This window comes from Eptatretus burgeri, chromosome 2 (genome assembly GCF_056783735.1).
Source record: "Eptatretus burgeri isolate ZD-2024b chromosome 2, Ebu_testis_v1, whole genome shotgun sequence".
In the NCBI taxonomy this organism is placed as follows: domain Eukaryota; kingdom Metazoa; phylum Chordata; class Myxini; order Myxiniformes; family Myxinidae; genus Eptatretus; species Eptatretus burgeri.
The window spans coordinates 11911290-11923964 of record NC_140962.1 but is presented as its reverse complement, the minus strand read 5'-3'; the positions used below and the strand labels follow the sequence as shown (position 1 = coordinate 11923964).

The following is a 12675-nucleotide window of genomic DNA, read 5'->3' as shown; positions in this document are numbered from 1 at the left end:
CACTGAATAGCCTGTTCCTCGATGGCTTTGGATGACCCTTATGGTTTTACTCCCTCCCCACCCTTTCCCATGTTGACACGTTTGTTTAACTTAGATTGGTGAGCTGCTATATCAGGTTTGCCTCCATGCAGTGACCATGTTATTTCCTCGTTTACTCATCTTTTTGTTTCTTTACCCTGACTCGTAGAAGGCGTGAACAACAGACTTGTAATTTGATTTCAAGGAATTTCCTGAAGGAAGGTTTCCAGAAATGGTTGTACAAATACAATTGGATGTTTGCGTCGGTGAGGTCACATGATGAAGTACCCAAATGCCTACCGTGTCGAGTTGTCTCTCAAATTGTGCACGTGGTGTTGTTATTGGTGAGGGGTGGGGTGGGGGTTTGGATGCATCTTGCAGTTGTCTCAGTTGCTCAGTGATGACTTTTAGGGATGCAGACATTCCGGCGACCATACGGACTGAAATACCCTTGCAGCGTGGTGTGGAATTCTGCGCCCCTTTGCTGCTGCCATTGCGGTGGTTCGTCGCCTTTGCTGCAGTCTGAAAGCGGACCTTTTGCGAGCTGTGTTTACTCTGGTGGCCAGAGTCGGGGAGCATGGGAGGTTCAAGTAGAGTGCAGGATCTCTTTTAAGGGTCGAACACAAATGCAACTGTGAAACCTCATTGACCTCAACCTTTTCCCCTTTGTTTATTTGTTTATTTTCTTATTTTAGCCAATCAGGTTTGCTTGGGTAGGATATCAAGCATCAAGTGGAAGCTGAATCCACAGCCCCAATTTTTTTTTTTTTTGTCTGGCTTTGCCGGAATCGAGCCGTTGCCAAATGATGTTGAGTCATAGTAAAGCCATGCCCGTACGCCACTCCCTACACTCGTGACCCTTGTATGATTGCCTCGCGCTTACAAAAAGCAGCGCTCTGTTGCTGCATGTTTACATAAATCGTGTCGACTCAAACTATTTCCTTGGCAAGGACCACGTGCAAAAGATGAGGAAGGGATGATATCTGACTTTCATCCGTAACAATTTCCACCGAGGGCCAACAAATTCCCCAATGAGGTAAAAAGGCAAGCAACGATTAAATGAAACTGTTTATGTTCCATTTCGCTAAGTTCCTCCTGAAAACTTTTTCTCTAATGTTGGAAAGTTTGTAAATGCTTCACGGAGCTGGGTGCATTCGAGGACAGGTACCGGGCGAGGCTTTGACTGTCGAGCGTGAACTTGGACTTTTGGGTGTGTCTGATTGAAAACACCAAACGAGTTGTTTTTCCACAATATGTAATTTGCTAATGCCCCAGGATGATGCAATTTTAACCAGGCCCACTTGGCCGCATTCCGTACCCTGCTTGAGGTTTGGCCGACGGTGCTACGGCTTTTGATCGTCGCTTCTTGGCCAGCGGTTTTGCTGAACTCCAGTTCTCGATTGGAAGAGAGGGATAAACGTGAATAATCAGAAAAATATCCTTTTTAAGTTTCCCCATGCTTTGCCGAGAAATTCTGAGAAAGGCTGCAGGATTTCCGTGCAGCAATGCGACCACAAACTATGAGTTTGGGTGCCTGCTTGATTTGCCATGCACGGCTTTATGGTCAGGGCAGGAAAATGTGTCAAGATTGTTCAAATCCCAGTGGTAATAAGAAAAACAAACACAAGATGACCGTGTAGCCTTTATAAAGAACCGGTCATGAAATGATACCGCGTGCAAGCAAAACAAAGGTTCAACACGTGCTATGTGCTTGGATGGAGGGAATTGCACATTTGGAGATTACAATGCGCTCCGAGCGTGTTCCTTCCAAGACGAAACGCCGCAGTTGCACGGTGGATCGAATCGCTTGCACGAGGACGGTTTAAATACAAGGTACTCGCTCGCACCCTCGTGGGCACTTCGAGACATTTCCACGTAGTGTTATTGGTGATGCAACCATAATTCCTCCTCTCCTCTCTCGGCCCCGTGTCGTTGCGACGGCCTATTTTGGTCGCATTCATTGTTGACGTATCTCGCGTTGGCTCGATCGCCAAAAAAGGGTTGGACCCAACTTAAAATGTTATTTGCATTCGCCAATCGAATGCGTTGCTGTGGTGCTGCATCTTGAAGTATGCAGTCCTTTGAATTACGAATGTAAAGCCAGCTCTCTGTGCTTAGATTATTGTCATTAACGACGCCATGATATCCATCATTCGAAGGGAGCATGTGCTCCCTTCGCAGACAAAGATGAGTAAACGAGGAAACTTACCAAGTACATGAGCCAAAAACCCTTGCTTGGAACTATTTGTATAATAATCAATCGTAACCTCAGTCCATGCATGAGGTTGGATTGCTGGGGTATAGATATGGCAAAGGCATTAGAGGCCAGATGGCCTCTTCATTTGCCGAAGTTTCCTTGCAATGCTTCGTCTTGTATGTGAAGTATTTCTTCTGACTGGTGCTTTTGATTCTGGTCGATCTTCATATTTTTATGCCACGTCAGGTGGTGAAAGAAATCTGGTCGATGGGGGTGGTAGGACGCAGTGGTGGGGTGGACACGGAGAGAGGATGGGAGGAAAGATGAGATTATGATTTTTAAGTAAGGGGTAAAGGTAAATGTGATTGGGGTGGGGGTGGTGGGCAGTCGAGGGTCAGTTGTTAATTTATGTCATTTTGTTTGCATTAACTGAAAATGGCTCCTTCCACAAAGTTTTTATGAATTATCAATAAGAAGAGTGCAGGTTTATTGTTTGGCTTATGCTTTTTTCCCTCTGCCATCGCATGCCTTTGCCTTTGCTTATTAATGACGCTCCTTTTGTGTTTGAACGACGTGTGAGTTTGCATTGCGTGGCCTCAACACATCTGACCTTGGATCTAGCAAATCATCAAGGGGAACGTTCGATTGTTCATTCGGCAATAAGCACGCCTCGTTTTCTGAGTCTCAAGGTTCACCTGCAAGCTGCATTCTGCTTGATATACCTTGTGCAACATGTCGAGTCCGGTGGCCTAAACCCTTTATAATCCGAGGTGTTTGAAACAATCGAGTGTCCATCAATGTTTCCTCGTACTGACCTCGTCCATCTATTTCAATTTAAAGTCAAAACGTGTGTTCCTTTCCAGTACATTAATCATGTTTGTTTGTTTGAAAATTTTTAAATCTTGCTTTCCTCGTTATTATGACAATTATCGTTATAATTTATTTCTCGTCATGTCCACACCTTGGCCGTAGAACTGAAAGACCACCGTGCAACACAACACGGATGAATGAATCGCCAGTGAATGAAAAACATCCAGGTATGTTGTTCCACCACGGTGCTCTGGATGAAGGGGTACCTGAGTGTTGTGACGTATCTTTTGCAGTGAGAAAGGGATTATTGACGTATTATACGTTATATATGTGTGTATATAACTTTTTGTGAAGTTTTGCCTTGCACACGGTAATGAGCTCCACATTAATGTAAACCTCTACCCCCACATTAACATTCAACCTGATTTATTGCTCCAGCCCTCGAGCCACTTGTCACCACGAGGACACTGACACAGCTTGGTAAAAATAAAGATGAAATGTCTGCCCTGTCACCCTCGTTGTAATTTGCCCGTTGCTAAGTGAGGCTGACGTACATAATGCGAGGATTTTTTAAGTTCTGACAAACCCCACGGCACCCTCCACTACAAGTGTTGTTTTTTAGAGATGCGATTGCTATAGTGGGCCAGTCGTGCTTTACCGAGCACATAAATAAGGTTAAGATTTGGAATTCGAACTCGATTATGAGTTCCTTCCAAGGAATATTGATGCAGGACGATGCCATTCGGCCCATCAAAGCCTGCACTATTATGACCAACTTGTAGTTGTTTGTCCGTGCTCTATCCTTTTAAAAATGCGGAGCAGCACGTTCCGTTTTTTAATTCTTTGCTACGACTCGTCCGGGGTTTGAACCGCCGACCTCCCAGACTCGGAGCGCTCCAACCATTTCGCCACGGAGGCTGGTTTGACCTGTTGGGATGGGCCAAGAATTTATCTCTGTTGAAGTTGAGTGTGATTGTAAATGGAAACGTAAACTTTGAATCTTCTTCTCATAACTTGTATCACGTTGGATAGTCCAGCAGCTTAAATTATTACTTTGAAAAAGTTTTATTTTTGGACCTGAATGTCATGGAAACACAAAATCCCTTCACTTGGAGGTTATTGTCAGCTTCTCCTCATGTTAATCAAACATTTTCCACAGCATGATTGTGTTTTTTTTTTTAAATACCTTTTTTAAGAACCATGATTTAAAACCTGCACCCGTTTGGAATCTTCTTTTTGCCACAAAGATGTAAAGACGTCATTTTTATATCACACATTTCTGTCACATGTCAATCTCACAGCTGTGAGAAGAGAGGAAGTCGTTGCGTCAAATTCTGCAAACTACAACTACTTTAATGGCTCTAAGTTTGCCACCCATCTTGTGGAGTCAGATGGAAACATTTTTCCTCCCCAAGTCTTTCACCAACTAACTGACTGGCCAGCCTGATGTTCGACTGAAGGTGATCAGAATTAGGAATCTGTTTCTGGCGATACCTAACTTACTCCTTTTTATTTTTCTTTTGTAGACAAACTTGAGGCTCGTGGAAGAGCTAGAACAGTGAACGGAACGGACGTAACAGAACCGTAGAGAGCTCGGGAAACACCAACAGCAGGATGGAAGGACAAAATATTGGAAGACTTGGGAAAACAAGGGATGTGGCGATGAATGAGGGGTAGTTGAAGATGCATGGGGTGGACAAGATGGATACAGCAATAAGATCATTGGAATCTCTCACATTGAAGCTGAGTCGATGAGGTCCATCACTTCACCATCACAGACAGGTTGGGAGTCTCTCGGTATTCGACTGCCTCCTTTCTGGTCTTGCACCTTCTGCTCTTTCCATGCTTGGTCCCCCCCCCCACACACACACACACACACACACTCACCCACACCCACACACACACACACACACACACACACACACACACACACACACCCTCCACTCCACCCTATGTTTCTGCAGGACTTACACGGTGTCTACCATCAACCCATTTCTAGTGAAACTCCCAAAATCCAGAATCACTGCTCACCTCCACTCATTTGTTCCTCTTTCTTTCCCACCTGTGGAACCAACTTCCACACCCACTTCAATATAATTCTTCCCTCCAGGTCTTCAAGACAGCTGTTTACCACCATCTCAGTTCGTCCCCAATCCTAAACCATGATCATTTCTACCCTTGTTTACCCCACCCAAATCCCTCCTCCTTCCAATTTTCCAGTTTCCCTCCTTGGAGTTTTCTTCTGTATCCATTTTGTCCACCCCATGCATGCATGCTTTGTGCCATGTTTTTGTCTGTTACATACTGATCGGTTCACTGTACTCGGTCTTCCATGAGCCTCGACTATGCATACAAAAACAAACTGGAAATTTGAATGGAGGTGGACTTGGGGGTGGGGTGTGATTAACGGGAGTAGCGAGGAGGGGAGATAAGACGATGTTGAAGAGACAGAAAGGAAACTTTATGAACTTTAAAAACTTTAACTTTAGTTTAGAAAACCTTTAGGAAACTTCACTTGAAACTTTAAAACTTTAAAAACTTTAGGAAGAAAAATTGGAACGAGAAACAACCTCAAAAGCAAGACGATTTTGTTCACCAGCTATGTGGTGAGAAGGCCTGAGCGACACAAACAAATTTATCAATATGGCACAACAAGGTAGGGTTTAACATGGAAATTTCGACGAAAACACAAATATCAACACAGAGCCGAAAATATATCAGACAAACACGAGAGATTCAATTCGGAAAACTTAACTTTGATTGAGCTGGAAGGAGCAGATGCAGATTCGACCTACACGGAGAGCAACCCCGAACCAGAAGTCTCTTTGCAGAAAAACACCGAGGGATTTTTAACATCCACCAACTTACAGAACTAGCAGCCGGGTCCTCCAGTTTAACATACTTCCGATGGACGGCACACACATCAACATAGGTGTCGTCCTGCGTACGAAGCACCATGGACACACTTTATCGCTGGGTCTTGATTCAAGCCTAGGCGAGACAGCTCAAAGGAGAATCCGCATTTCTAAACTGCCAGCCGCTGCATCAAATTATCCAAAGCTGTTCGATTGGTATTGTTAAAATGTGGCTGAGGTGATGTTTCATCTTTATACATTGAACAGTTGCATTGATGGTTTTTACTTTGAGGCATTATGGTATGTATTGAATGGGAACACAGCAGCCAAGTTGATGCATCAGGTGTATTCAGTAACAGGATGCAAGGAACAAGTTGTTTTGAGTTCCCTGATAGTCTGTGGCCTGAATTGTCCAACATGTGTCTGCCTGAAACTCAATGCCAGGGGAACTTTTCAATGCAAAATATATTGCGCTGTCCTTATCCCAAAATATACTGAAATCTTGAGCATCAAGAATCGCTGCCAAGTTGTTAGGAACTTTAACAGCTCGAGCTAAACACCTCCTGTGATGAAATATATTGTGACGTCCACGGGACTTGAACAGTCCCGCCAACGTAGAATGAGCCGAAACGATGGAGGCGGTTTATTTATTTATAACCCAAACATGGCGGTTCTAATTGCTCTACCGCAAACGGGACGAGGAAGGTGGCACGAGTCTCTTTTCACTGAGTTGATGATGTTTATTTGTTTTTATTATTAACCAGAAATAACAAGACTCGGCAAGAAGAAGGATCCGGGGCGATTCGACGGGATGGTGTGGGATCGGGCGTGGGGAAAACACAGACAATTCCAATGAAAAGACAAATCTCAAACCCTCTAAGGCGCCAGGTACACACACACACACACACACACACAAAACGCAGCTATTCCTGGTAGTCAGGCTGGACCGTGGTGTGGACGCAACAGTCCTTGGATTGGCGTTGGACGAGCTGGCCTTGCTCTCGTCAGGGGGGCAGGAGAAACCGTGGTGCTGTCGACCTCCTGGTCTTGGCCCAAGTCCGCTCACAGCCGCCAGGGAACCAGTTCTGGCGCCAAATTGCAAGCAGGAGAGGGAGGCAGGTCCGCCCGCCGTTCGACCCCGTACTCCAAGCCAGCAGAACCCCAGAGCCAACCAAGGTGAGGCACGAGGCTAAGCAAGGCTCCAAGACACGATGAAAAACAGAATCGAATCAGCGCAACAACTAGCACGCTCCCAGCACAACAGCCTCCACCAAAACGGTTTTTCTGTCCCGATCTTCTTCCTCTTCCTTTTCAACCCCAAACAGAACCTTTTTATCCTCCCGTCCTCGTCACTTCCAATTGAGCCGTTTTATTGGCCCACCGCCGTCGCCTTCCGCCAATCGTGATCACGGGGCGGAGCCATCCGCAGCACTGCCCTGTGACGTCACGGCAAGCCTCCAGAGAATACTAAAAGGGGTTTACGCAGACACACTTACCCTATCCCGTGTCCCTATCTAATTACGTGACAATTATCATTTCCCCCTTGAAGAAATGGACATTTACTAGACAACTCATCACCACTGAATTGCTACTTATTACATCGAGATCCTGGTACACTCGAACAGCATGGCATACCTAATTAAACATCCTAATTACCCTTTGAATGCATACCCCCCCCCCTCAAACGTAACAACATATATATACCTTGTGATTATTTTCATTAAAATAACATCGACTATGATTTTGTTAACTAGTCTTTCTTTTTTTCTTTCAATTTTTTGTTTTGCTCTGTCGACTGCTATAAAGCTCCTTGGGAAATTTTGCTGAATTGCGGAAGCCTTACCAAGGCGCATTGTGATCATCACTAATAAGTTGACAACAGATCTATCAAACCTCACGTGTACAGTTAAAACGTCATTGGCGTGCATCGTAAGTTTGGTGTTGCTAATGCAAGCACATTTTATATTGAATTTCTGAACGTTGCTTGTACTTTTGTTTGTAATTATTGAGTGCATGGAATTACCAGACTTTGGAACATCCTGCTGGGTGATTCCAATGACCTTTGGGGAATTTGATTTAATGACACATAGTGGGATCTACTGGCACCAGGCCACAGAGGACTTCATGACACTGTGGATTATTGCCTTGTTCGCCATTAGGGACTGATATTAGCAACAGAATAACCCTCCTCTGCGGAGAATTCCACCAAAGTGCCACCACCCAGCCATGGAGGCCAGATTTTATACCTGGTTGACCCAGGAAAGATAGCGTTAGATTATTCGTCCAAAGAGCTTTAAAGATGAGACCTCTGCCAGAAGTTAATTGCAGAAATTAATTTGAGTTTTAGTAATATGGTTTTTCTAAAGAGACAATGACTTGGTGGAACTTTAAGGCACTGGTGACGCATTCCGGGTGATTTTTGAGCCTCTTCTTTTTGACAGACCGAAACTTTTTTTTGGAACTTTTCTTGGTGATTTTTATTTTATTTTTCTTTTTTAGAGAAGGATGCGGTCACGGCCTGCTTGTCATTGGAGTGAAGGACCTTCACTCCAATGACAAAGAGCCATCTGTGAAATGATATGTTGAGTTTTCTAAGCAGGCCAAGAGGGTCATTAATATAAGGCAGGAACAGGATAGGATTCTGAAAAAAAAATTTCATACAGGAGTGCCAGGATTTCACATAATGCTGTAAGAACTGAAAATAATGATGGAAGTGCTCAATTTGGAGATTAATATGATTGGACGAAAAATGAGTGTGACAAAAACAACATTAATATTCAACTGCAATGCGAAAAAGGAAGACATTCAAATAGATCATTGCAAAATTAAAGAAGCCAGCAATTACCTTGATTTGGGACCGTTTGTAAAAAATAAAAAAATTAAAGGAAAAAAAAACAACTGATCAAATTGAAGTGAAGAGACACACTCGAGCAGGATGGACATCATTTGGAAAGTTACCAAAGTTGTGAAAAACAAACTACCCTTGTATCTGAAAAGGAAAGATTCTAATCAGTGCGTTCTCCCAGTAATGGCATGAAAGTGAACCACGGTCTCGAACAAAGAACGGAGAAAAATTATCACCTCACAAAGACCTATGGAAAGATGCTGTCTTGGCATAACTAAAAGGGACCAGAAGAGAAACGGTTGGATCAGACAGAAAACCATTCCTTTGCATTCTGGTCACAATAACAACGACAAAAAAAAACTGAGATTGAACTGGGCTGGACACACGGCACGAATGGAAAACCGGTGGACAACAAGGATTGCAATTTGGCAATCTAGAGAAGGTCCTAGAAGAAGCAAAGGTAGGCCAAATATTTTATATACATATATATATATTAAACTGATAAATTTATTGGAGTACAATGACCTCGATTTGTATTGATAAAACAGAATGGACCATGTTGAAGGAGGCCTTCGTCCTGCATTGGACGAAATAGGCTGGTCAGGTCAACAGGATAGATCTCAGAACATTTTGCCGCCAGGATTAAAGCAGAAGATAGTATTCCATCCAAGGCTATGCATTGCTTACCAGTGTGGATAAAATCGACCAAAGGTCAGGGGGTGGGGCACCTCAGATGTCATTGGTAGAAGGTTTAGTGACCAGGACTGGTGTCAAATATACTTGAGAGATGTTCAGTGGTACTTCTGTGACCTCCAGCTTTGAGGCTCAGAGCATCGATCCATTGCTACGTTAGCTGGAGAGTGTAATGGCCGGGATAGAAGCCAAATTTATGATTTTATATTAATGGGTTGAAAGCAGCAGACCTTAAAATCTGCTGATATTATTGATTTGATCACCTTCCTGATTCGGCGATAAGGCTGACGTCTAATTTGAAGGATCTGGCTTCGCACCTTTTATGTTGCATAACAAAGTGTGCTATCCCTTGGAATTTAGATAGATGTTAAGCTGAGTGTTCCATCTGCTAGCATTAGTTGGTGAATGTTCAAGAGTAGTGAGTTATCAAATGGTGTCCTTCACAACGAGTAGCGAGTTATCACCATCACTCACCAATTAAAAAAATCAGGCTTGAAAAGGTGGTTCATGAAAGATGTGGGGCCAATCTTCCTCCTCGACCGATCCAACATGAATGTGGGATTTAGTAGTAATAATAGTCGTCATCTTGGCACCCTTACGGATAGGAGTGAAATGAGTGATTAACGATTCTGTGAAGGATCAGAAAGATTGCCAATGAAATAAAGTGTCACCGGCAAGGACGGTTTGGTTTGGCCTGTTGGTGTTCCCATCTGAATCTCTGGTCCTGAAGATTGGAATCCAGTTTCAAATCCTATCTATACCATGTGGTTGTCCATTGTCTACTAATGTATTTACAATTCATGTGAAAGTACACTGATGTTGACCAATGGCTTTATCCTGCTTTTGATGAATATGCAAACCTTGGATCACTGGCAAATCGGATCTGGTTGGCCGAGAGGAGCAGATAAAGTTAGTGCAGGATGTATGAGGAAAGTTTTGCATTGTGCAATCAAGCAGGGAAAGCGAACCTGTTGGTGATGTCCAGGAAGGATAATTGACTGATTAGGTGGGACCTGTTGCCTTACAAACGGTTTTGGTTGGTTTATACCATGCTAGGTGGTCACTGGACCAATACCTAGCCTTTCAGCATCGTGGTAGTTAAAATCGCCACAGAGGAATAGGGAGCAAGGATGAGCCATATCAGAGGTAGTCGATGACAGTAGAGAGGATTGAGTAAATAGCTGTCACTTGGGTGGCGGGCGATACAGTGCACACACACATACCAACATGAGGTTGGTGTAGGTGTTGGGGGAGATGGAGGAGGGTGACACAGTCAAAGATACTCAGATCTAGGGTGTTAGGAATAGAAAGAGAGGCAAAAGGACTGGAGAAGAATATTTCGAACAAAGACACCAATATCACCTCTAATGTGTGGAACAGGCCAGTCAGGGTGATAGAACAAATATTCATGAAGAGACATGGAATCCGGTACATCACTTGTTATGAAGGTTTCACAAAAGAACATTATAATATTAGATAATGATGATATGACCTGACAAGTGAGGTCATAGTTGTTGGGATTGAGATCACAGATGTTAGAGTATAACGAAGAGATGGGGCAGTGTTGTGTGAGGCACAAGAGCTGGAGGAAGAGGAGGGGGGTAGGCATTGGGGGAGGGAGGGGGTGGGAAGGAAGGGAAGGTGTGTGGACTGGTGTGAGGTCAAGTGCTGTGGTGCATGCTCACACCACATAGCTGGCCTTTAAGTGCCACTTGTTACATGCTTGCAGGAAATTATAGTTATGTTGCAGGAGAATCAGCTGTTCAAGGTGTGTGACAAAAGGTGCAGGAGGTGGTGATGCAATGGTATACAATGGAGAGGTGGAAGCCTGAATGCGGCAGACGTGGAGTGGAGAGGGAGCTTTGGGCAGGAAGGACGTAGAGAACATCCACGCATAGGTTTGGCAGTACCACAAACACCAATGTATGAACAGGGTTGTAAAGGCAAATAGAACGAATCACACACCTGGAGAAGAGGTTGAACATAAACAAATAAATAAAACTCCACCATTTTTTGCTTTCATCATCGTTATGTGGTCCAAAATAAATCTAGTACTTGGAGCTTTTCAACATGAATACGACAACACTCGCAGGCTTGCTCAACAGGTCCCCACGTCGCACTGCCACCAACAGGAGGGGGGCACAAACGGGCCTGTTGTGCATGTGCACAATAATTGAAAACGCTGCTGCTTGCTGATGAATTGACACAATTCTATACCTCGTGTTATTTTCTAATTGATTTTAGTCGTTGTTAGCTGTCAGATTGGCTTGAGCATCTTTTGGGGTTTTCACTCCTTTACGTAGCTTCGCATTCCTTTACAACGAGTTGCATCAATTGTCGCATCTTGTCAATTGACCCGGCAAAGTTATCACAAAAAACAAACAGTTGTTTCATATCCTGTTCCTCCCGTTTCTATCTAAAAAGCATAAGATTTGTCCAAGGCTTTTGTCATTTGAAATTTAGAATGAACAAACTGGGCAGGAATAAGAGAAAGGAGACGTCTATGGCAGTAAAACTTGTGCGTTGCGGAAAATCCTGCAACCTTTTCGGAACCGGGTCAGGAGAGTTCACGTTAACCACATGATGACATCACATTCCATCAGACAACAATCGACTCCTTCCCCGTTATGGGCTGTTATGAGCTGACACGAATACGACGTAGACAGCCGGGTCGACGTGGCACACAAGTGAAGAATGCAATGATCGTGTGCGTTTGATAAGCTGGTTTCACCGCGCTCAGGGGTGACGATGAAAAAAAAACAATTCCTAAAGCTTTGCTGTTACGTGTAAAGGAGGCCAAATTGTTTTCGACGTCCTATTGGCCCAAAGCAATTTCATTTGCAGCTCGCACGTTGTAGCTTTTTTGGAACATAGCCTCACACACCCACCCCTTCTATCCCTCGATGCGAAGCTCCTTCCTCAGAATACATAGAATAGCCTCAAGGCCGAGGGTAAAAGAGGTCCTTGTGGAAAAATGCAAAAGCACGAACAGAACAAACGGTGCGGTGTAATTGGCCAATTGATCTCTCAGGCCGAATTAGTTGGAACAGGGAATGATGGAAGCAGCAGAAAGGATGGTTGACGAGCCTAATGGAAAAAAATAAAAATGGTCAGGGTCCAGTACAATCAACGATCCTGAACTTGGAACACTCCGTCTCACATCGTGGGGGCATAAAGACCGGAGTGAGCATACGGATCAGCTGCACGACGTACAAACGGTCGTCATTTAAAAAAAAAATAAAAAGAATATAACACTC

The 12675-nt window shown here is 44.0% G+C and overlaps 1 protein-coding gene across 4 annotated transcripts in view; it reads left to right on the top strand.

Moving 5' to 3' along the window:
• LOC147031433 (uncharacterized) overlaps window positions 1-12675 on the top strand; it is a 95434-nt gene that overhangs the window by 64418 nt on the left and 18341 nt on the right. For all 4 annotated transcript variants that reach the window (XM_085863047.1, XM_085863038.1, XM_085863030.1 and 1 more), the window contains one exon: window positions 3188-3252. In XM_085863047.1, coding sequence (XP_085719173.1) covers window positions 3188-3252 — 65 coding nt within the window. The remainder of the gene's footprint in view (window positions 1-3187; window positions 3253-12675) is intronic.